Source organism: Amblyomma mixtum, chromosome 5 (assembly GCF_055824585.1).
Source record: "Amblyomma mixtum isolate Tamu chromosome 5, ASM5582458v1, whole genome shotgun sequence".
NCBI lineage: Eukaryota > Metazoa > Arthropoda > Arachnida > Ixodida > Ixodidae > Amblyomma > Amblyomma mixtum.
Genome location: NC_143016.1, coordinates 47,237,606 through 47,259,120, shown reverse-complemented (window position 1 = coordinate 47,259,120; position 21,515 = coordinate 47,237,606). Strand labels below are relative to the sequence as shown.

At 44.7% G+C, this 21,515-nt stretch overlaps 1 protein-coding gene across 3 annotated transcripts in view; it reads left to right on the top strand.

Moving 5' to 3' along the window:
* LOC149342005 (adenylate cyclase type 1-like) overlaps window positions 1-21,515 on the top strand; it is a 203,058-nt gene that overhangs the window by 167,686 nt on the left and 13,857 nt on the right. For 2 of the 3 annotated variants that reach the window (XM_089544305.1, XM_089544302.1), the window contains 16 exons: window positions 2,338-2,456; window positions 3,221-3,332; window positions 3,468-3,595; window positions 4,627-4,785; window positions 6,011-6,155; window positions 6,685-6,867; window positions 7,552-7,592; window positions 7,843-7,987; window positions 9,590-9,687; window positions 9,981-10,065; window positions 11,089-11,184; window positions 12,518-12,789; window positions 13,398-13,518; window positions 16,219-16,338; window positions 16,998-17,144; window positions 18,540-18,638. In XM_089544305.1, coding sequence (XP_089400431.1) covers window positions 2,338-2,456; window positions 3,221-3,332; window positions 3,468-3,595; window positions 4,627-4,785; window positions 6,011-6,155; window positions 6,685-6,867; window positions 7,552-7,592; window positions 7,843-7,987; window positions 9,590-9,687; window positions 9,981-10,065; window positions 11,089-11,184; window positions 12,518-12,789; window positions 13,398-13,518; window positions 16,219-16,338; window positions 16,998-17,144; window positions 18,540-18,638 — 2,070 coding nt within the window. The remainder of the gene's footprint in view (window positions 1-2,337; window positions 2,457-3,220; window positions 3,333-3,467; window positions 3,596-4,626; window positions 4,786-6,010; window positions 6,156-6,684; window positions 6,868-7,551; window positions 7,593-7,842; window positions 7,988-9,589; window positions 9,688-9,980; window positions 10,066-11,088; window positions 11,185-12,517; window positions 12,790-13,397; window positions 13,519-16,218; window positions 16,339-16,997; window positions 17,145-18,539; window positions 18,639-21,515) is intronic. The other variant, XM_089544303.1, reaches the window with a different exon arrangement.

Below are 21,515 nucleotides of genomic sequence, written 5' to 3'. Positions count from 1 at the left end.
TGCGCATGCGCGAGACCGAGTGACGTCACACGCGGCGCAGGTAGCCACAGCCGCCGACTCCGTCGCCTGACCTTTCGCCGCAGCCGCGCGCTGCTGCGCTTGTGCGCCGCCGCTACCGCTGCGCGCGCTATTAAAGCGAAAGCTTTACTACTTGCACTTTCAGCCTTTGCCGTGGCGCGGCGGTGCCACCATTGACCTTTAGTTGACCTCTGTATGACGTCATGTGTGACATCACGCCGAAGAGAAGGGCGACCGACTCGCGCCGTCGCAAGCCGCGGCGGTGCCACCACTGGCGTCTAACTCCTGCGCTCTCCGCTAGGAGCGCAACAGGTGCTTTGTGACGTCACGCCGAAGAGAAGGGCGACCGACTCTCGCCGTCGCAAGCCGCGGCGGTGCCACCACCGGCGCCTAACTCCTGCGCTCTCCGCTAGGAGCGCGATTGTGGCGTTATGCTGAAGAGATTAGGCTCGACTCACGTCGCTAGAAAGCAGTAGCTGTGCCAACCACCAGCGGCTTAACATTGCTACGCGATCTCGCGCCGTCCGTGTGCGACGGCGGTGCACATGAACGGCGGCCTGACTGGACTGGATACGATTGGATTAGAATAGATTAGATTACATTGGATTGGAATGGATTGGAATCAAATGTGCTGTGGAAACTCCGTTCTATGAACCTTTTGGACCGCCATTGCCACAGAAGTGCAACGACAGGCCAAACCTGCACCCCACTGGGTTTCCACGCAGCCTGGCATCTCTGAACATTGCCGAACGCGCCGATGCGCTATACCGCCGCGCCCATCAACCCAGGAAGACGGCCGAAGCTTTGGAAGTGGAAATATGATCGAACAAACAACGTGATGTCACTTTGCTCCAATGACAGGGCACTGCATTGCCCCACTCACACTCACGCGCGCTGCTTCCTTTCTCACATACCTGTCTGCCATGTCTACCGTGCACTGCTTTCGGTTACAACGCCTGCGCTGCCTCAAGCTGCGCAAAATGCACCGCGCACCACGATAATGCCGCATTTTATCTTCTTTTTTTTTTTTACCTCTTCCACGCTGCTCTCCTTCTGTCTTTCCAAATTCTTCTGTCCCAAATTCCCCTCCCTATGCAGAGTAGCATGCCAGTGATATTGAAACGCCGGCTAAATTCTCTGTATTTCATTTAAAGAGTCTCTCTCTCTCTCTCTCTCTCTCGAAGCAGTCTGGAGCGAAACGGGGCTCCTTTGTTTTTGGCGGACATGGCGTCCGCGGCTATTGGCCTCCCCCCATCAGTCTATATTTCAAGGTCGCGTGGCAGAGATGACATACGGCATCGACGCGTGCGCTTGGACTATTTTGTCCAAGACCGTTTTCCCCAGCATTTCCCCCAGAAAAGCCGAGCACCGGGCCAGAGGAAATCTTGTACCCATTAGAAAAGCAGTGGGTGCCCGGCGGCACTGGGCACTGGGGATCGAACCCAGATCCTCCCGAATGCACGCGCGTCGCATCGCTGTTGCCGCGTGTCAACGCGCGGGGAGCATCGGCCCGCCATTAAAAGAAATTGGCTGAAGTTCGAATTGCGCTTCAAACTAAAGAGTGAAATAAATGTTCTTGCTTCTTTATCTCCTGAATATGGAATGCTTGAGGTCAGTGTGCTGTGCGATGTCAGTGCATGTTAAAGAACCCCGAGTGTTCGAAATTTCTGGAGCCCTTCACTACGGCGTCCCTCATAGCCTGAGTAGCTTTGGGACGTTAAAGCCCCGTAAACCAAAACCAAAGCAGAACACGTAATACAGAGTGCTATCTTCTTCATAAGTGCAGCATAATGTGCCTAGTGTGGAAAAAATGAAATGGTTAGTTCTGATCAACGTTTGTTCTGATGGCACAAAGACTGGAAGTTCTTGTAGATTCAGTGCTGGAGAATAGACTACATTGACAAGAATAAAACGGCATAGAAACACTTTACCTGAAGAAAAATAAACTGGTTTGAGTCACTTGCATCCAATCACTGCACGCTTGCTTTCCAAGTCTTGCTGGGTATGGCATGGCTAAGTTTGAAAATTGTGTCTGCTGCATGCTGCAATATAAAGTGCATCTGGGCCTTCAAAAATCACATTCTAGGTTTTTGTGGGACCTGTTTAAAGAGACTGCTATGTACGTGTATGATGGACAAAGATTCCAGGTGTTGAATTGTTTTGTTTTTTTCTACATGCATTTTCCAGCGGCAGGTGGTTTTTAACCAATGCACAGTTTTTGTGCTTCTGGTGCCCATGTGTTAAGCAACTTGTTATCTATGAAATAAAGTGTACCTGCGTCGGCTTGGCTGATCTGTCAGCTTTTATCTTCCCCAATAGGAACGACTACTGCTCAGTGTACTGCCTCAGCATGTTGCCATGGAGATGAAAGAAGACATCATTGCCCCTCGAGCTGGCCAGTTTCATAAAATCTACATACAGAAGCATGAAAATGTCAGGTGCGCATTTTCCTTTTCCTAGCTTCATTACCCAAGGAGAAATTATGCACTCCGTGACTGTATGTGGCTTACATCACTCTGCAGATATCATAATCTGAAGACCACCTGTTTCATGATTGAAGGCAGTATTGAGGTTTCCTGGACACATCAACCAAACCACTTTTGTTAAAGTTTGTTAACAAACGTGACTACATAGTTATGCTCTTCTTAAAGCAATGGAAAATTTAGTTTGTTGCTTCATTATTGCTTGAGGTGAAATCACAAATTTCAAATGAAAAGCCGATGTTAATTAGTACGAGCTGCTGAAGTAAATTGTGCATCGTGCAGCTATTCCTGAATTTACCTCTTTTCGAGCACATATGCTACACTCTGCTTTTGATTTTACACTTCAGGAAATGTGCATTGCTAAAAATTTCTCCTGAAATGCAATGCGTGAAATGCGATTGTAAAAGGCAATCTTTTAAACAATGGCTGTGCCAAGTTATTTTGAAAAATTGTTTTGTTTAAAACACAAGAGTTGAAGGCAAATGTGGTTAAGTACAATGAAACAGAACACTTGTTGGATGCATTTCAAAAATGAGAGATAAGAAAATCGTCAGCAGCCAAAAGTTTGCCCTTTTTCCTCCGCTTTCTCTGTTTTCATTTCTTCTTTTTTTTAATTCGAAGCTTTTCTTGTGGATTCCTGGATAACAGTTCATTTTCCCTGCTTTCCTTCACTGTCTTGCATGCTTCATATTAAGAGAAATGTATTTGTGTTCTTGCAGCATCCTGTTTGCTGACATTGTGGGCTTCACTGTGCTGGCATCACAGTGCAGTGCCCAAGAGCTCGTGAGGCTACTGAATGAGCTTTTTGGCCGCTTTGACCAGCTAGCCAATGTAAGTCTGCAACCACGTTGCTACTTTTTGTTCTTGCATCTTTTTTGCAAATGTCTTGTTTCTGGCTCGAGTGAAAGTAATGCTAGACATTGTAAGTTTTCTTTTGTTAAAAGGTGTCTGCTGTTTTGTTTCCAGGATAATCACTGTCTCCGTATTAAAATATTGGGCGACTGTTACTACTGCGTCAGTGGGCTGCCTGAGCCACGTTCAGACCACGCTCACTGCACCGTGGAAATGGGGCTGGACATGATCGACGCTATAGCGTGAGCATTTTTGCTTTGTTGTTCATTATACAACCTTTGTGTGCTTGCCTTTCTATAGAAAGACTTGTTAACTTTCAAAAAATTGTATATGTATGTATATGTAATGAAAGCAATTCTTTCCGAAGAAAGTATAGCAGTATGCCAAATTTACAAAGGTTGGAAACAGAAAAGTCTAAACCCTAGTTCATTACGTCCTTCTTTTAGCGAACCACTTCAGAGGAGATTAATGCTTGCATACTGCAAATCCTCAATTTATTGATAGAAATTTTCATGTATTGCAAAAGAAGCCTGCATTTTACTTATGGAGCGTATTCTTAAAAGAGGAGGCCTTTTCTTCATTATTTTTTCATATTTTTTTTGTAACATCAGCAAAAGCTCCTTAGCCTTTATGTTTCACAATTGTATTAAGCTTAATTATACCAAAAAAACAGCCTTCAAGATTTAATGATGTTAAATTGCTTTTGTAGTTTGCAATAAACTAATTTTCAAGGCATCTAATCATCACAAACAAACAAAATTCAGTGTTGCTACCAGCAGTGGAACTGGAAGCATTAGGTTTGAGCTCCTGCTCCAGCACATGCAATTGTTGTCACTTCTTTTAGGGGTGAAATTATAAAAATTTGGCATTGCGTGGGCTTATGAGAGCCACTATGAGCGACTGGGATACATGGCCAAGAGACTGTTTTGATGCAGAGCAATTTACTTGTGAAATCAGCCGATGGTGGCGACACCTGCACTTCATTTCTTGGCTATTTCTGGCATTTAAAAGCTGTGGTTGCAGTGAAAGTAGTGCCTTTGTTGCAGAATGTGGTAATCTATCGATACAGGTAAACTTCAGACTGTCCTCAGTGTTCCTTCAATTTGTGTTTTCTAAATCCTGAGTGTGTGTGCATTTCTCATGATAAATGATTGATAGGGTGCATTTGTGCATTGAGGGCTTCCAATTATCTCTTCTTTTTTTTTTTGGCTGATGCCTGTCTACAGTGCTAGTAGCATAGATGCACGTGACATGCCCTTCATGCACCTTGCAGGTCCGTGGTGGAGGCCACTGAGGTGCAGCTCAACATGCGGGTCGGCATCCACACAGGCCGGGTCCTGTGTGGGGTGCTGGGCCTGCGCAAGTGGCAGTATGATGTCTGGTCCAACGATGTCACCCTGGCCAATGCCATGGAGGCTGGTGGCATACCAGGGTGAGTGATCTCTGATAGCCTCGATTGAGAGAGCAAAACTCGTTAAGTTCAGGTGAAAATTAAGTCACTGTAGCTTTGTGGGTGTACTAAAATCCTAAAATCTCTGGCGAGGAGTGTGTTAACAAGAATGGGGGACAAAACAATTCTCAGACAACCTACGCGATTCAGAGTATGCATTAGCATTAGTGTTCCACCCTGACACTGTGTAGCACACCCTGATTATCGCGTGACATGCCATAGCCCTCTCCACTCGCTCGATCCAGTCGGTTGTCTCCCATTGACTTGACCTCTACTGGGCAATTTCTTTTTTTTTTCTTACCTATTGTACTCTTTGACTTGACCTCTCTCTCCCTCCTCTCTCTCCATCCCTCTCCATCTCGCCGTTTCTCTCTCTTCCACTTTGCATCATCTCTTTCGAGGCTTCACTTGCCGCCAATGCTGGACGATTTTTGCGCTAATGGGGGTTCTATTGCCAACGCATTAAAAACCTTCAGGAAAAGGACAACTCTTCTTCGAGCGAAGAAGAAACAGTAATAGGAGCATAATGTCCCCCTTGCACCCAATGAGATCACCCACTTTGAAATTTGCAGGGCACAGCCCAACTGAATCCTATTATCACACAGGGCACATCACACAGGACACATTCAAAAGAGTCTCCTCCCCTTGCCGAACTATATAAGGTTATCATTGGCTAACAGGTGAAAGCAGGAGTTTTTCATTATGGCACACTATACCAACGAAGTTTACCTTAGAAAAGCATGCAGCTTCCATGGGAAAGGCAGCATGTGAAGGCGTAGCAGAGGGGAACTCTTGTCACATACAGAGTGCTCTACCTTATACATGGATTACACTGCAGAGAGTTCTCGCCCTGTAGTTCGATACAGCTCAAGAATGAACTGGCAGGTGCCTCTCACAGGAGGCTGTCCAGCCAGTGGCACCAACTGATTGTCATGTGATGCGGTGGCTAATCTGTTTAATCTGTGGTTCATCCCCTTGCACCTGCCAGCCCCCTATGATGTCGTGCTACCAGGTGCAAGGGGATTAACCATGATGCCTCATGAGAACTGGTGGACGTCACTGACTGGAAGGCCTTCATTGGGGAGGCAAAGTGTAGCAGTGCAAACTTTGTGCTTTGACTTTGTAGAGGGTGCAAAATGTCCATGGGGGTGTTGTAGGTTTGACTTTGTAGAGGGTGCAAAATGTTCGTGGGGATGCTGTGTTGTAGGCGTGTCCACGTGACTGAGGCGACTGTGGAGTGCCTGCACGGCGAGTACCAGGTGGAACCTGGCAGAGGGCAAGAACGCAACAGCTACCTGCGGGAACACAACGTCAACACTTTCTTCATCCGACCACCTGCACACAGGAGAAAGGTGTTACATCTCTTCTCACACTTCTCTACTTCCTTGCATGGCACATTCACCAGGTCACGGAAGCAGCCTAACCTAGCTGGCCTGGAGGAATGAGCAAGACTCCTTTTCTTTCTGTGATCTGGCTCAGATATGGGCTTTTACTTTACTGGTTACTAGGCAGTTTAAAAGTTTATTTTAGTTATAATTTGAGCTGTTAAAAAGGAAATTTGAACATGTTCGACCTTACCTTTCTTTCTGCTTTAGATAACTTATACGTCTTGAGTGCAAACTAAACCATGTATTAAGTTAATCTAGTTAATCTGTCTGTTAAAGCCACTTGTGCACCTGCACTAAAAAGGTCTTTGAATAAACGCATCATCATTTCAAAAAACCTCAAACATTTCTGTGTGATACGAGTCTAAAACCATGGCCCCACCCACGTCTCACAAGGGCTCCTTTTTCAAACTGTTTGCCTTGTTTACTGTATGCATTGTAGCGCTTGGAAAGTTATGATGCCCTGTCTAACTATACGTTCGGTTCCCCCCGGAAGCAGACCATGCTGTTCAACCAGCTTCAAGTGCGACGCATGGCGGGTCGCAAGCTGTCCTTCAAGAACGTCTCCAACGTCGTGGTGCAGCTGTTGCATTCCATCAAGTACAGTATTGATGTGCCCTTTGCCAACATGGCCATGCCTGGCCCCAGTGGCACTGCTGAGAAACAGCCCAGTAAGAAGGTGAGCTGCCTCATTACTTCATGTGCAGGTGTGGAGGGGAAAAAAAAGAAAAAAGCCCTTGAGGCAGAAAATTCTCTGTCAGCCTGCATAATGTGGTATTTGAGAAAGAAGGAAAAAAAAAAACAGAAGTGGTGCACTGGCAAGATGAAACAGTCCAAATTTTGATGTGTGCACATTATACTTACGTTAAGGGCAGGTTTTGACTGATGCTGATAATTAAGAGGAGATATTCTTATAATTTCTGGCTTTGCTGTAGAGGTATATAGCTACTAACTAGCCATGTGACGCATATGATAAGATGTGATGCACTGCAGGGATGGCTGCTGTCACTGGAACTTGAGGAAAGAGATGTTTGTTTTTGATATTTTTGTTGCTAATAGTTTCGTTGCTGTAGCTACATAATTTTTTCTGCAGCTTTGCATTCGTGCCTTGAGTCCTCTGACTCAAACATGGCTGCTGTTGGAAGTTTTCGATTGTTTTGCTTAGCGAGCTCTACTTACAGCATTACCTTGCTGTAAGTCCAAACGGGCAGGTTTCTTCTCAGCAGCCAATAGGCAACTTACATGCTGCCTTGCTTTAGGGCTGATAGGGTTTGATTTGCACAAAGTAGGGGCCATTACTACTATGCTTTTTGTATTTTTTTCTCCTATTGTGTGTGCTAATTCGTAATGCTGCCCTTTTCAGTTCAAGATGTCCGATAAACTTCACAAGCCACTAAAAAAGAGGTACACATTTTTCTTCATACTCTAGCCTGCTTTCGAGATTTTCAGTGAATACGTTGTCAAAACGTGTGACTTTTTCTTTCTGCAACTCATGATAACATAGTTGTTTTCTAAATAAAAAGGATAGGAAATAAGTATAGTTACAGACTTGTCAACCTCAGCTCAATTAAGTGTGCACATTGGCTGTCTTTTCCTTCTTTTAACCTTACTGTTTCTTAAGTCGTATAACTACGTTATTCCCTTGTCCCGGCAGGCATTCCGTGGTGTACCATCAGCCAAGCAATCGAATCAACAAGTACCTGGCCCAGGCCATTGAAGCCCGTAGTGTAGACCGGGAGAAATCCAACCATGTCAATATGGTCACCCTCTGGTTCAAGGACAAAGCAAAGGAAGAACAGGTGAAGTTGGCCACTCTACACGTGCACCTCACTTGCATGCTGCACACTTACGACCCGCAGGCAAGAGCAGCATCTCATCACTCTTGTGAAGCTTCAGGTGAAGGTGTGAAAACAGTGGCAGTCGAGTTTCACACAGCTTCATGCTATTGCAAGCAAGGTATTATGTGCCTAGTGGAAATGTGGTTTGTACGATTGAAGGCAGGAGAAAATGCAGTGAGCAGTTGGAGAAGCTCAAAGAAATTTTCTGAGTGCTGCTGCTTAGTGCATGCATCAAGAATTAACCCTTTCAGGTGCAATTTTTTGTTCTCACTGAAATCAATTATTTTTTCACCTAAGTAGTATATTCAGGCCTCAAGAAAGGGAATTTGTTAGTTTTCGAACGTGAAAGACCAGCAGGTCAGTTCTTAGAACGATGTGGAGAATTCAGTACAAAGTGTCAGATTTGTTAGAAATAATAACATCAAAATGTTCTCGTGTCTCAGGTAAACACCCTAGGGATCGTGGAATCGCTTTGTGTTTGGAAGATTCACATTACGCTCGAAATTGAGCAAAAACAATCAATGTTTTCACTCGTGGCAAAATCTGTCTGCACAAAAACGGCGGACAAAGTGCTACCTAGCTCACTCTTACGTGAAATATTATTTACTGCATTCGCTACATGGTACAAAAAAGCAACTTATTTGCAACAAGAAGGGTGCTCAATTTGACTTAAATAATGAAATCACGGTTAAGTGCTCCAGTTTCTCAGAAAAAGCTGTAAATTTGCCGCTTACACAATTGTGTACAAAGCGCCTGAAAGGGTTAAGCTGTCTACTGCCAGTCTGGCCTGGCTGCTGTATGGCAGGGAGATAAGGCGGTTAAAACTCATTAACCTGGCCTGAATGCAGACATTTCTCAGTTGTATCCTAGCTTACTTGCAACAGCTGACAAGGTGGTGCAATATGTGTTGAGCTGAATGCAGGGTTGTGGCCATGTTTCAGATGTCTCATTTTTGAGAAATTGTAGCATGACTGAGTATGTGCTACAGAAGGTTTTAGAGTGTAACATTTCATTATACTACAGCAAAGCGGAGGAGGCACCTCAAGTAAAGCCAGCCCATGCTTTCCACTTCCACTTGGAACTGAGTTCAGATATCTCAAGCTTATTTTGCGTCTCTAATATTAACTAACAAACATTTACGCTATGCTACGTAATGCAAGAACCTGCAATAGGTGTTATGCTTTTCTACATGTGCACTGAAAACAGTGTCGATAAAACGAAGCAACGTTGCACACTTAGTGCAGCTTAACAGCTGTCCTACGCTCCTGTCCTTCTGTATGGCTCCCTCGCACTCCTTCGCTGATCCAGGGGGCTGCTGTCGTTATCAACTAGTGCTGTAAAAAAGTCAATTGCAAATCTGCATGTGTGTGTGTTTGTTCGTGAATGTGAAATTGTGAGAGTGTGTGTGTGTGTCAGTTTTAGTTCTTTGTCTGAGCTTGTAGATCTATGTTTGCCAGGCTATGCCTTGTGCTTGTTGGTTATTGGAGTCTTGTTCATTGGAGGCTAGAGCGGAGACATTTCAATCCATCGCTCAGCATTATAAAATTCATTCTGCTCTTCTAGTATCACCGGGAGAAGGACCATGGCTTTGGCAACAGCCTCGCCTGCATCCTGGGGGTCCTACTCCTGCTTAGTGGAGTGGAGGCCACTGTGCTGCCAAGGTACGACGAACTTGTGATCGTTACTCTTCTGTTATGCCTGAACTTGTTTTAACTGGATAATTGGGAACAAGGGATGACAGTTTCTTTACGATAAACGCTTTTAATGTTGCACTGGTTTGCCTCAACTAATTGCTGCATAGTGCCTAGCATTTGGCTTTGCCTCCTAAACTTTTTTTTTTTTGTCGGATACAGTCTCATTTTCTACAGGTTGAAACCTGTTGCAGCCGTGTACTCAAGGTCCGGACAGAAATAATTTACTGTGCTGCCTGCGTGTGTTTGTCCTTGTCATTTAGAACCCTGATCCTCGTGGTGCTCTCGGTGACTGCGTTTGTTTGCGTCTCCCTGTTCCTCATCTTGGTCCTGGCTGCGCAGCTCAGGGTAGGCTTAACCATCTTCTTTTGTGTATTTTTGTACTCACAATTGTGGCCTTATATAGTTACGCAATTTTTCAATAACATCAAGTGAATTCTGACTGATCTGTCATGATCTGTCATTCTGTCATGATCAGTCGATCATGACGGGGGAAGCTTGCAATTTTGCCGAAATGGTTGAGAATACGCATGTGTCTTCAAAGAATACCGCAGCTCGTCTATGTTAGTCACGCACAGAACATCTACTGGATATATGTCTTTTTCTTGAGTACCTCAGATGTCCGCTGGATATACAAAAATTACTTCAGCATATATGGAGGGAGGGTGTTTGTCAGGCATTACGAAGTAACTGTTGTGAGCGACCTTGTGTCTGAATGCTGTTTCCAAATGAATGTTCTGAACCTTTGAGAATAATGCAGTGGTGAGAAAAATTCTTTGTTCAGTATGTGCTTTCTTTCTGTAGTTCATGGATTGAGGGCTCCAGGAATTTAGTGTAGCCACATGCAACTTCACTTTTTTCCCTGGCGCGCAGTCACAGTGCAGCCACTTAAGTGCACCGTTCTCATCTTAGCTGCTGGAAATACCTTCACTCACAACTGGGCGGTAGCAAAAATTAGAACACCCTTTTATCCTGGGACCTCCTAACTCCATAAGCAACTTTTCATTTGTGAATTTGTGAAAAGCACTGCACTGTGTGTGTTACTGCACTTGTTACAGAGCAAACTGTTTTTTGAAAACCAGTTAATTTATTCTGCTGATTTTCTTAGCTCTCGTCCACACAGTTTCTGTGTGGTTTTCTTGTGCAGTTTGTATCTGCTGCCAGCAAATGTGTCGACCGTGCAAGATCACATTAAACGAAAATGTTTTGAGACATATTCTTCTCTCCACAACTAGCTGTTGTATATCATAGGTTTGTTGTTTTACTGCTTTTAATAAGAATTACCGTTACAAGCTTAGACAAGCAGTTTTCTCAACATCACCTGAATGTTTATTTGCTCCTACTTTCCGTTTCACCGCATTTGTTGTGCAGTGCATCCACTGGGACATCAGCCGCAATTTTGTTCTGCGAATGGTCATCACGGTTTTCTCACTGCTTCTCATCTACTCTGTGGCTCAAGTCAACATGGTACTTTGGCTTTTTATTGTTGGAATTCTTTTCATGTACCATTATATAGTAGAAGTGCTTTAAGGGTGCATTGATGACAGTAAATAGAAAAAAAAATTTATCAATTGCTTAATTCTGTCAGAGCTGGCAACCGACAATTCGGTTTCCCTTGAGGTGTTGCATTCTTAGTGGCTGTTGCTGTATTTATTTCATTATAGTCCTGTTGGAGCAGGAGAAATACATTATAGCCCAGGAAGTACCAATTTCTCTGCAGAAGATTTTGCATTGCGGTCATCTATAAATTTATGTTGCTTTCCATAACATTTAATTTTGCAGGAACCTTACACATTAAAGAGTGTCTGTGCTCTACATTACATGGCATTGACGGTGTAGCAAGGTCTCTCTCTATTCATTGTTCATTGTTGCGAATAAAAAAGGTGTGTGAACAAAAACGGTGTGCGGTTTCCAAAATGTTTGCGTTCATCATTGAGCACTGAGTATTGGCTAACCATTCAGTACTGCATTGGGCAAGAATTTTTTGGTGGATTACCATGCATAGAGTATGCCATTATAATTGATTCTAACAAAGGATTACTTTGCGAGCTGTTGACAATGTGCTTAATTTATAGTTAACATGACTAAACATTACTTTATATCCTTGTTACCACAGTGTGGCAGTTCTTTACATGCGGTGCTCAATGCCACTTCTTTAAAGCTGTTTTTAAGTGGATCTTCCAATTAATACACAGGTCTGTTTCCTTCTTTTTTATTCTTCTTATTCATGGCAATAGCACATTTCTTCAGGACTTGAAAATTCATCAAATTTCTTGCCTGTTCCCCTTCTTCTCGTAAAATTTATGTCTTATTCATGCTCCAACTTTTTTTTTTAACTCTTTGTTTATGGCCTTTAAAAGCCTACAGATGAGCATTTACATGTTTCGCTTTTGATGTGCTACAGTTCCTGCTGTTTATTGTGTAGCCGGGTGTGCGAAAGTGTTATCTTCATGCCCTTGGCTGCAGTGAGTACTGCTAAGTGTATGCAAAACACACTAAGGAGAGCTTAACTGTCTTTCTAAGCCGCCGCGGTGGCTCAGTGGCTATGGTGCTCGGCTGCTGTCCCGAAAGACGCGGGTTCGATCCCGGCCGCGGCGGCTAGAATTTCTTTGGAGGAGAAATTCTAGAGGCCCGTGTACTGTGTGATGACAGTGCACGTTAAAGAACCCCAGGTGGTCGAAATTTCCGGAGCCCTCCACTACGGCGTCTCTCATAGCCTTAGTCGCTTTGGGACGTTAAACCCCATAAACCAACCAAACCAAACCTTAACTGTCTTTCTCTTCATCTTGGACCATCGCAGCTGTCGTGCATGGCCGATTGTCACGAGGAAGCTGCAGCTGCAAATGGAACGCTGCCTGCCGTTCCGCGAGGCGCGGAGTGGCCGCACCGCGTGTGCCCGCTGCCCCAGTACCTGGTGGTGTGCTGCCTGCTGACGCTGCTGCCTGCCTCGGCCTTCCTGCGGTTACCCCTCCTGGTCAAGGTGTTGCTGCTCTGCCCCATGGCCATTGCCTTCCTGGCCCTCGTGGAGATTTCACACGCGCATGTGTTCCACTGCTACGACCTGAGTGCCCAGTGAGTCTCCTTTGGCTTCTCATCCGCTGCTGTTCGTTTTGAATGAACTTTGTAGCTACTAAGATCAAGGGAAATGCACGGTACGCACAAATAGCTTGTGTCCTTTGTTCTAGGTAACTGCATGAAGTTACTAGCACCAGCGCCTCAACGGCTTCTTGAATTTAACTGCTGCAAATCGGTGCTAATAGAACTTTGTGACATTTTTGTAGGCTTGCTACGTAAGCCCCCCCTGAGGTCTCATGCTTTCTTTAGCGTCACCAACTGTTTGTATTATTTGCGCATTCATATTCACAAACCGAGCCTTTCATTCTTTTAAGTATTCCTTCGTAAGTCTGGCACACACTAAGGCAACAATCTCTCCACATATGCGTCAAATTTTTGTCTTTTTGGATGGCACAGAGAGGTGGACAGGACACGTTGCTGCATTCTCAAGTTGCAAGCAATGTCTGCCTCCTGTCTGCCTCTTATGTCGCCTGTGTCCATCATTCTAGCTGACCTGTCTCAGTGGAATCGAACCGACCAGCCTAGAACCATGCCATTGAGTTTTCTGCTCAGCGCAGTGTACTTATACTGGCCTAATGCTGGTGCCTATGTCCTGTTGCGTGCAGCATGCTGGTACCTCTGCATGTACTGGCTGTGGTGGGCATCATCCACATGCTGATGGCTGTGCTCATCCACGGACGCCAAGTGGAGTGGACTGCTCGTCTAGACTTTCTGTGGAGTTTGCAGGTGAGGGCAACAAACATCTTGTTGTTGCTATGCTCTGTCTTAATGCATTAGCATTAGAAGATTGTGAAGAAAAGCCGGCATCCGGCGTAGTGTTGTGTACAGAGAAAATGTGTATGGCCTTCCAAAACAGGCCTACCAAAAGAGTTGGTTATGAACCCAGCAAGCAAACTTAAAATTGAGCAAAGATCCTTTAATGTATGTCTTTAATGTAGAATATTACCATATTTTCCGGTGTACAAGACGTGCCCGCCATATATGCAGGCTGTCATAAGACGCACCCCAATTTACCCAGTTAGGCTAGTGAGGCTTAATTAAACACGCTTGCGCGACCATCGCGAAATGCACCGTAGCTGTGAGAAGTTCTTACGCAATGCTAAGTGATCGAAAAAGGCAACACTCACGCCATACCTGCCCACATTTTAGGAAAAAAGAAAGAAAAAGCGAAAGAACCCTCCCATATGTCCATAACAACATTTTATTTCTACTTAAAACCTTCAAAGTCTTCATCTTCGAATGTGCCATCAAAAAGTTCGCCCATTTCTGGAGGCAACGCAGCTGAAACATTCTCTTCGCACTACGTACTTACTGCGTACACGGAGCAATGTTGCAAAGGGTGGCTAAAAAAGAACGCCGGCTTGTCTTGGCTTTTCCTGGCTTGTCCTGACAATGGCGAGAAGCGCGATTGTCGCCATCTTTTTGGCATTTCACATTACTTTCGCTTGGGGCCTCCGAAACAGTCGCGTGTTTGCGATCGCGGAAGTCATCATCCCCACCGTTTCATGATAAAGTTCACCTGAAAAAAGTTGCGCATGGCGGTCCCCGTATTGAAGTATCAGCCGTGTTACAACTGCGTCATTGGTAGTGATATTTTTTCGGTGAAAAAAAAAGCTTGAACATGAACCTGAGTAATTTCTGAACTACGCAAAAAAAAAAAAACGAAAAATTCGGGTATAAGACGCACCCTTGTATAGGACGCATCAGCAAGATTTTCGAAAAAAAAGCCGCATCTTATACACCGAAAAATACGGTAATGTCTCTAAGCTATACACTTAGAATGTATGTTTTATGTAGAGCCGTCAAGTATGTCTTTAATGAGTAAAGAAATAGAAGGCAAATTATATAACAAAATATGAGGAAAAGATAAGGAGTATAAGAGAAGCAATTAAAACCAAGGAGATGACTAATGCTAATGAATTGCCATCACATAATGGTAATTAAGCACCCTCATAATTTCTTTTTATCATTATAGCTTTGCGAAAAATAGAAAACAAGACTTTACTTGTGCAAGATAAGTGTGACACAATTTCACTCGGTAACGGGCAACTGGTGAAAGGAGTGGTTTCATCAAGAACTAAATTCTTATGCTTGCTGATCCTGGCACAATACGTACTTAGCGTAACCATTCTGTGCAATGTTGTGATGCTGTTTTGCGAAAGGAACCTCAGCTAATTTTAGCGTGCTAGCACTCAAGCTCACATTTGCAGAAAAAGCCGTTCACCCTCCTGGTCCTTCTGGGCTCCTTCTGGCATGTGGCAACCTGCCCAGATTTATATGCATCTGGTTACACCCAAGAATATGGTTACTATGCAGTTAGCAGGTTTATGCCACCTGCCACAGTGGGCAGGTTGTGATGACAAGCCTTAATGTAACCAGAAATTCAACTAAACATACAAATTTCTGAATGTTCATTGCCCTACTCCGAGTATGCTTATGCGTAGTACAGTTCACAATTTCGATCGTAGCCATGGAAGCCTCATTCTGGTGGTACTAACCCCCTTTTGTACTAAGATTATGTCACCTGTTAAAGGGACACTGAGGAGAGCTCTATTAATATTTTTTTACAGCAAAATCCAATAGTTCGGCATTTCATGGCTTTGTTGCCACTTGGCCGGCAGCGAAAGATGCATTTATTTCTAAGAAATTTGGATTCGAAGTTGAAGAAGTTTTTCCCGCCGCTCTGATTCAAACTTGGGATTCTCCTATGATGACACAGGACTAAGTGACGTGCACATGACGTAACGCAGACTCCGTGATTTCTGCCGGCCAGCAGTGCGGCCTGGCAGCAGCCGAAAAGAAAGCTACCGCCGGCCGCACGTTGAAGGCATCTATTGGCTATTGCAGCCGTCGCTACCGTCACTTCGTTTAGGTTTGCACCGGCGTTTTGCCAGCGTTAAGATGGATCCCGTTCTCGAAGTCGTCAACTAAGTTCTAGCAAATAGACACCTTTAGCATACCGTGTACCTTGTTACCGTTAGCGGAATACCGGGAGCCCGCCTACCGCCGATGATCAGGCGCTTATTGGTCCCGCTGCTGCAGGAACGCACGTAGCTGACGGGTAGTGGCGCCATCTGGTGACGTCAAGGAGATTTGCACATGCATTGGCTGCGCCTCAGTGATTCATGCCTTCTCGTGTCCCAGTGTTACTAGAACTATTGGTTCTAGCAACACTGTTTTGTCCTATGTCGTCACTACGCTTGTACTTGCGAGTTTGGCCTGTGGCGGCGATACCTGTATTTTGGTTCTTGCTCTTTTCTACGTTACAAGAGCTTTGTTGTCCGTATGAGTGGCGTTTTTGTAATCAGGAGCTGGTATTCTGCCGATACAAGCCAACTTCAATTTCTCCTCATTGTCCCTTTAAAGACTCCGAATGCTTGCATATTGTCTCTCATGCATTACTTCGGTCTCTTCTCTCCCTTGCAGGCCAATGAAGAAAAACAGGAAATGCATGATCTAGAGAGCAGCAACCGAAGAATTTTGTTCAACTTGCTTCCTGCTCATGTTGCAACGCACTTCCTGGACAATCAGCTGAGGAATAACATGGTATGATGGCTTATGACTCTGACATTTCAGTGTTGCTGAAGATATCTTGGCTTAGGTGGCCTTAATGTTTTGGAAATGTGTTTTATTTATTTATTTATTTATTTATTTATTCATTCATTCATTCATTCATTCATTCATTCATTCATTCATTCATTTATTTATTTATTTATTTATCTTTACTGCAATCTCTTAGTGTCAGGATTATAGAAGGTTGTGAAAAACAAAGCAATTACACAAAAAGTAAACATTAAAATAACAGCCCAAGTCTAAGCTTTGCAGCCAGGTCAACAATAAAATAAATTAACTGCATTAGTGCATAGTCTGTTAATGCTGTGTGAAATTTCTCATTATGAAAGCACTTGATGAACATTTTATCAGTTTTACAGTTTCATGTCAGCACTGCATAGTTTATCTGCATTTTTCGTGCCACCACCATCACATTACTGTTCACCTTTTCACCTAAAAAGCATTTGCACTTTGTGCAGTGAAAGCACTGTAGTCAGTGGAGTCTCAATCGGCATTTTTAGCACTGTCATAGGACACTGGCAATGTAATGAATGAAATACTAAGCCGACTACTCTGTGGTTACTGTGAAACTAGCCTGACAACACAGTGTTGTTTCCTGAGAGGTTAATCTGTGCTTTTCGTCCTTCTCTCAGGAGCTGTACCACCAGTCGTACAGTCGTGTGGGAGTCATGTTTGCCTCCATTCCAAACTTTCACGAGTTCTACATGGAGCTGGATGGCAATAACCAGGGTGTTGAGTGTCTGCGACTACTCAACGAGATCATCGCAGAGTTTGACCAGGTAATATACACTTTGCTGGGTACAGCAGACGTACTATCGGTGTCAAATGAAATGCGAACAGGCGGAGCGCATGGCCAAAGATCCATTTTACACCATTTGCTTGTCGTCATCAGAGGCAGGCGTGTTCTTCTGGTTTGCAATTGTTTTGCTCCTGTTTTCGACAGTCGTTTTCCCACCTTGCCACTGGAGACCACATTTTTTGTTTCGGTACAGCGATAAAGTTCTGTTCACTGCCAAAAACAAGCGATTTATCTATGACCACTTTGGACACCTACTGCAACCCGACCGGTCTTTTTCACTGTTCGTGTCGCATGCAGATGCTGATAACAGGGAAATGATAGAAACAGAATCAAAGCGCTACAGGCCAGGGAGCTAAGATCGCTCGCTTCATCTACGTGGCCTACAGCCGCTGGCACCAGCGAAGCCACGCCGTGCATGCTGCGATCACTGGAAAATGTGAATGTGGTGCTGCAGTGGCAAATAGAGAAAACGAACGTCAAAGAAAACAGACTCGAAACTACCACAAATGAGACGAGCACATATACCTCTGACGATGATAGCAGACAGGGTAAGCTGGACCTTTGTCCACATGCGCACTTAGCTTGCGTGCTTGCAACACTAAACCAGAAACGGGACTCGCATTCAGTGGTCTCACAATCTTGATATGTGTGCTGAATGTATAGCAGTCTCTTATTTGCAATCCTTACTGGTGAAGTTGATAGTTCTAATGCAGATTTATGTCTTCAGTGCTGTTGGATAAGTGGCCATTGTGCAGTTGGTTGTGTAGTATTTGTTTAAGTTGCCACAGGTGTTTTCCCAATAGAGGAGTTCGATTTTGAATAGCCATTTTGTCCTTGCACCCCAGCTGTGGAATCCGTAATATCAAGCATGACTCGGTAGGTTTACAGGCCTGGAACTTGAAATACAAAAGTGTTTGGAGTGCATTATAGAAATTTGATGCAGTGGCAGCTCACAACAAGCGTGCAGCAAGAAAAGCTGTTCTTAGAGCGCCTGACAATGCAGTTCACACCAGAACAGCTATGTGTTCTTTAGCGATCTCAGCCCAACCACACTTGAGATGTTTAATCATGTCGCAATGGAAGAGTAGCAGGTTATCGACAGCTTTCTGTAAGATCACAGATTAGCACAGTGAACCTCGAGTGAGGTGTTACACGGGCTTACATGGGTGTTACCTAGACTTATGTGGGCACTGGCTGGGAGTGCACCCGCAGTTCGAATTGTCCAGATGTCTGAATTACCGGGGGCCAAATTAGCGAGCTTGTACTGTATCGGGAAATGAAAATGTCAACAGCTGTTGCTGAATCTCACGTTACGCAGTGGTAACTGTGCTGTGAGAGCCATGTAGTCATGATGGCTTTCCTTGCTTTTTCTTAGCTGCTGGATGGGGAACAGTTTCGAGCCATTGACAAGATCAAGACAACTGGCAGCACCTATATGGCTGCCATTGGACTCATGCCAGATGCACGTATTGGGGTGAGTCTTTGCCTTAGTATATATATATATAGTATATATAGAAAGAGAGAGAGGCCGTGCTCATTGAACCATACTTGCTGTCCACACGCAGGACTATTTGGGGCATAAATTTGGCCTGTCCTGCAGATGTGCACAAAGGAGAAATCCAAGAAATATTGCACCAATTTGATTACCCACTGTGCCGCTGCATTGAAAGGCTGGGAATTTCGGCCGTTCTTCCTGAAGTTCATACCCAAGTTCTTGTATGGACATGAATGAACTCAGATGTTTGTATTTAGCAGAGTACAATTTTGGGCCTGTTGGTGAAGGGTTGTTGCCCACAGATGGCATACAGTGAAGACTTTGATGAAGAAGATGCTTTTTGTAAATGCCAGGTCATTGGACGTGCTGACTTTTTTGGCTTTCTTGATTAGGCACACATTTAGGTGCCAAGTTTAAATACTTCAGCATTTTTTTTACTGGTGCAGCTCACATAGCTAGAAGCTTTCGCTTGGTGTCAAAAAATAAAAAGCATGGATCTGAGCAGCCATGGTGTAGCTCATGGTAGATACCGGAAAGAGATGTGGGGAAAACTAAATGGCGAGGCTTCAAGGCACATTGGCAACCAAGCCAGAAATGAAAACAGTTATTAGGCTGCCTATTTGTAGGCCAAGCGTTTGCACAATTAACCGGCTATGACAGCCAGATGGATGTTTGCATGTTCAAAGTCTCAAAGGTCGTGACCTAAGTTAACAGATTAACTGGGCAGGCATGCATGTGCTTACTTTCAAAATTATATTTTATGACCTGAGTGACAGGTTTCCAAACTGCTGAGAATCTACGAACTGAATGGCATTTTGAGTGAACTGGTTCTGTAAATGCAGAATGCTTGAGCTTCCACTCAATTTACATGTATTATGTGAGGTAAATATCTCTCTCTCAGTGTAAGCGATATAGAAGGCAATGTTTTGTTTTTTTCAGTGAATGGCTTTTGATCACCTGTGATTCATAATAGTGGCGATTTTCATGAAATAAATGCCGCCTTGCGGTGGCAGCGCGAACTAGTTTGAGAAGGATTGGCAGCACGCATAAGCATTTGTTAGCGCCTTTGCGAGTGCTTCATTGGGGCATTCACACATTGTTGTCATAGTTTTCTTACAAAAATATTGGCAGTTTTCGCGACATAGATGCCTCAGACTGCGGCAACGCTGTGATCCCATGCAGGGAGAACTCTCCGAACAGATTCGCGCTGCATAGCAAGCACTTTTGGATGTCTTCCCGGAGCGGCATGGAACAAAGAAAGCTGGGCAGCACTGCTGCATGCCTTCATGTGTGTCAAAGAGATGAAAAAGCCGGGAGGTATCATTCGGCAGCTTTGGGCGTGGAAACTGCAAATTGGCAAGCCAGCCAAAGCGTCGATGGTCTAGTGTGTGCGGTATTTTCAAGGAGACGACATCTTTCTTCCATGTAAAGAATATGTTCCATTATACAGTCAAAACTCGATTTAACGAAACCCGATTTAACGAAAATCCCGATTTAACGAAGATATCCTAATTCCCCTTCAGACGCCCATAGAGTTCAATGCTTTGACTAACCCGAAATAACGAAACTGATTCCGTGATCTGTCCCGATTTAACGAACCTTTTTTCGAGAAATAAAGGCGAAAAAGTGTTCATTTTTGGTCTATTTTGTAGACAGCACCCCAAAATTTATTGATTGCGAGTCAGTGGTAACAGCGCGGAGCATCTTCGGCCCGCCGCTTTTTTCAAACTGCGCAGCGCAAAACGAGTTTTAATTTTGAGTCAAGCTCACGAGATGGCGCCAGCAGTAAAAAAGTTTCGTGCCACATTTCATAGATGGCGCTGTTGCAGTTCACGTGTTGCTGAGCATGGTGGCAATTGCCACCACCCCGTTTCAAAGGGGGCGCTCCTATCCATCCATTCATCCATCCATCCATGTTTTTTTTTTGTGTGTGTTTGTGTGTTGTGCTCTGTGTTCGCTCTTGTGCGGATATTTCCCCGTGCCTTTGAACGCATGTCTTTGTCAAGCTCAGCTTGTTAGGCCTCCATCAGTCTAGCCTTGCTATCGTGAACGCGGACGTGGTGTGTGTGAGCAAGCGCGCCGCTAACCCTCCTGACTAGCAGATAGAGCCCTGCAAGAAACGAGAAAGGCTTACCCTGGACGAGAAAGCCGACATAATTCGTGCTGTGACAAGTGGACATTTGTTAGGTTGGGGCAACTAAAAGGAAATAAAAATAATATGCCCCCGCCTGCACCGCTTACGCACAACAGGCTCAACCCAATTGGAAAATAAAAGAGGAGGCCCGTAGGCAAGACATGTTTTCACCACCCTTGGGTGGAAAAATAAAATAATAGGGGAAATGCTACATCAGCGACCCACAACCGAGGAAGCGGGCCCGGGGAGACTCCCCTGATCTCCCCTGGGAAGTAGCGGAAAGGATGGGATAAATGGATGGGAAATTGGACGTTGGATTGGGTTGTGGGAATTAGGTGGGATTGGGGACAGCAGGATTTTGACCAGATTTGGCTTGATTTGATCCTGAGTTCCTTTTCAGGCCTCCTTGAAGGGCGAGCACTCAGTACACCAATAGTGGGCCCTCGGCGTCGAACGTACTCCCACACCACAGAGAACGTTTTGCCGGCGATCTCCGACCGTCCGAGACAGGGAAATCCTAACAGGGGCTCGACTAGGATCCCCTCCCCCAAGCCAGGTTCCGCCACCCCAACCCACTCACAGTACTAAGAGACAGATATTTCGCAGCACTCGTTCGGTGCTTCGGCTCTTACTCCGCAGTACTCGCACACGCTGCAGCCATCCTTTCACGGTTTTCGCGGCGATCGAGACCGATCACCCTGGCAGAGTATGTGAAACTTCAA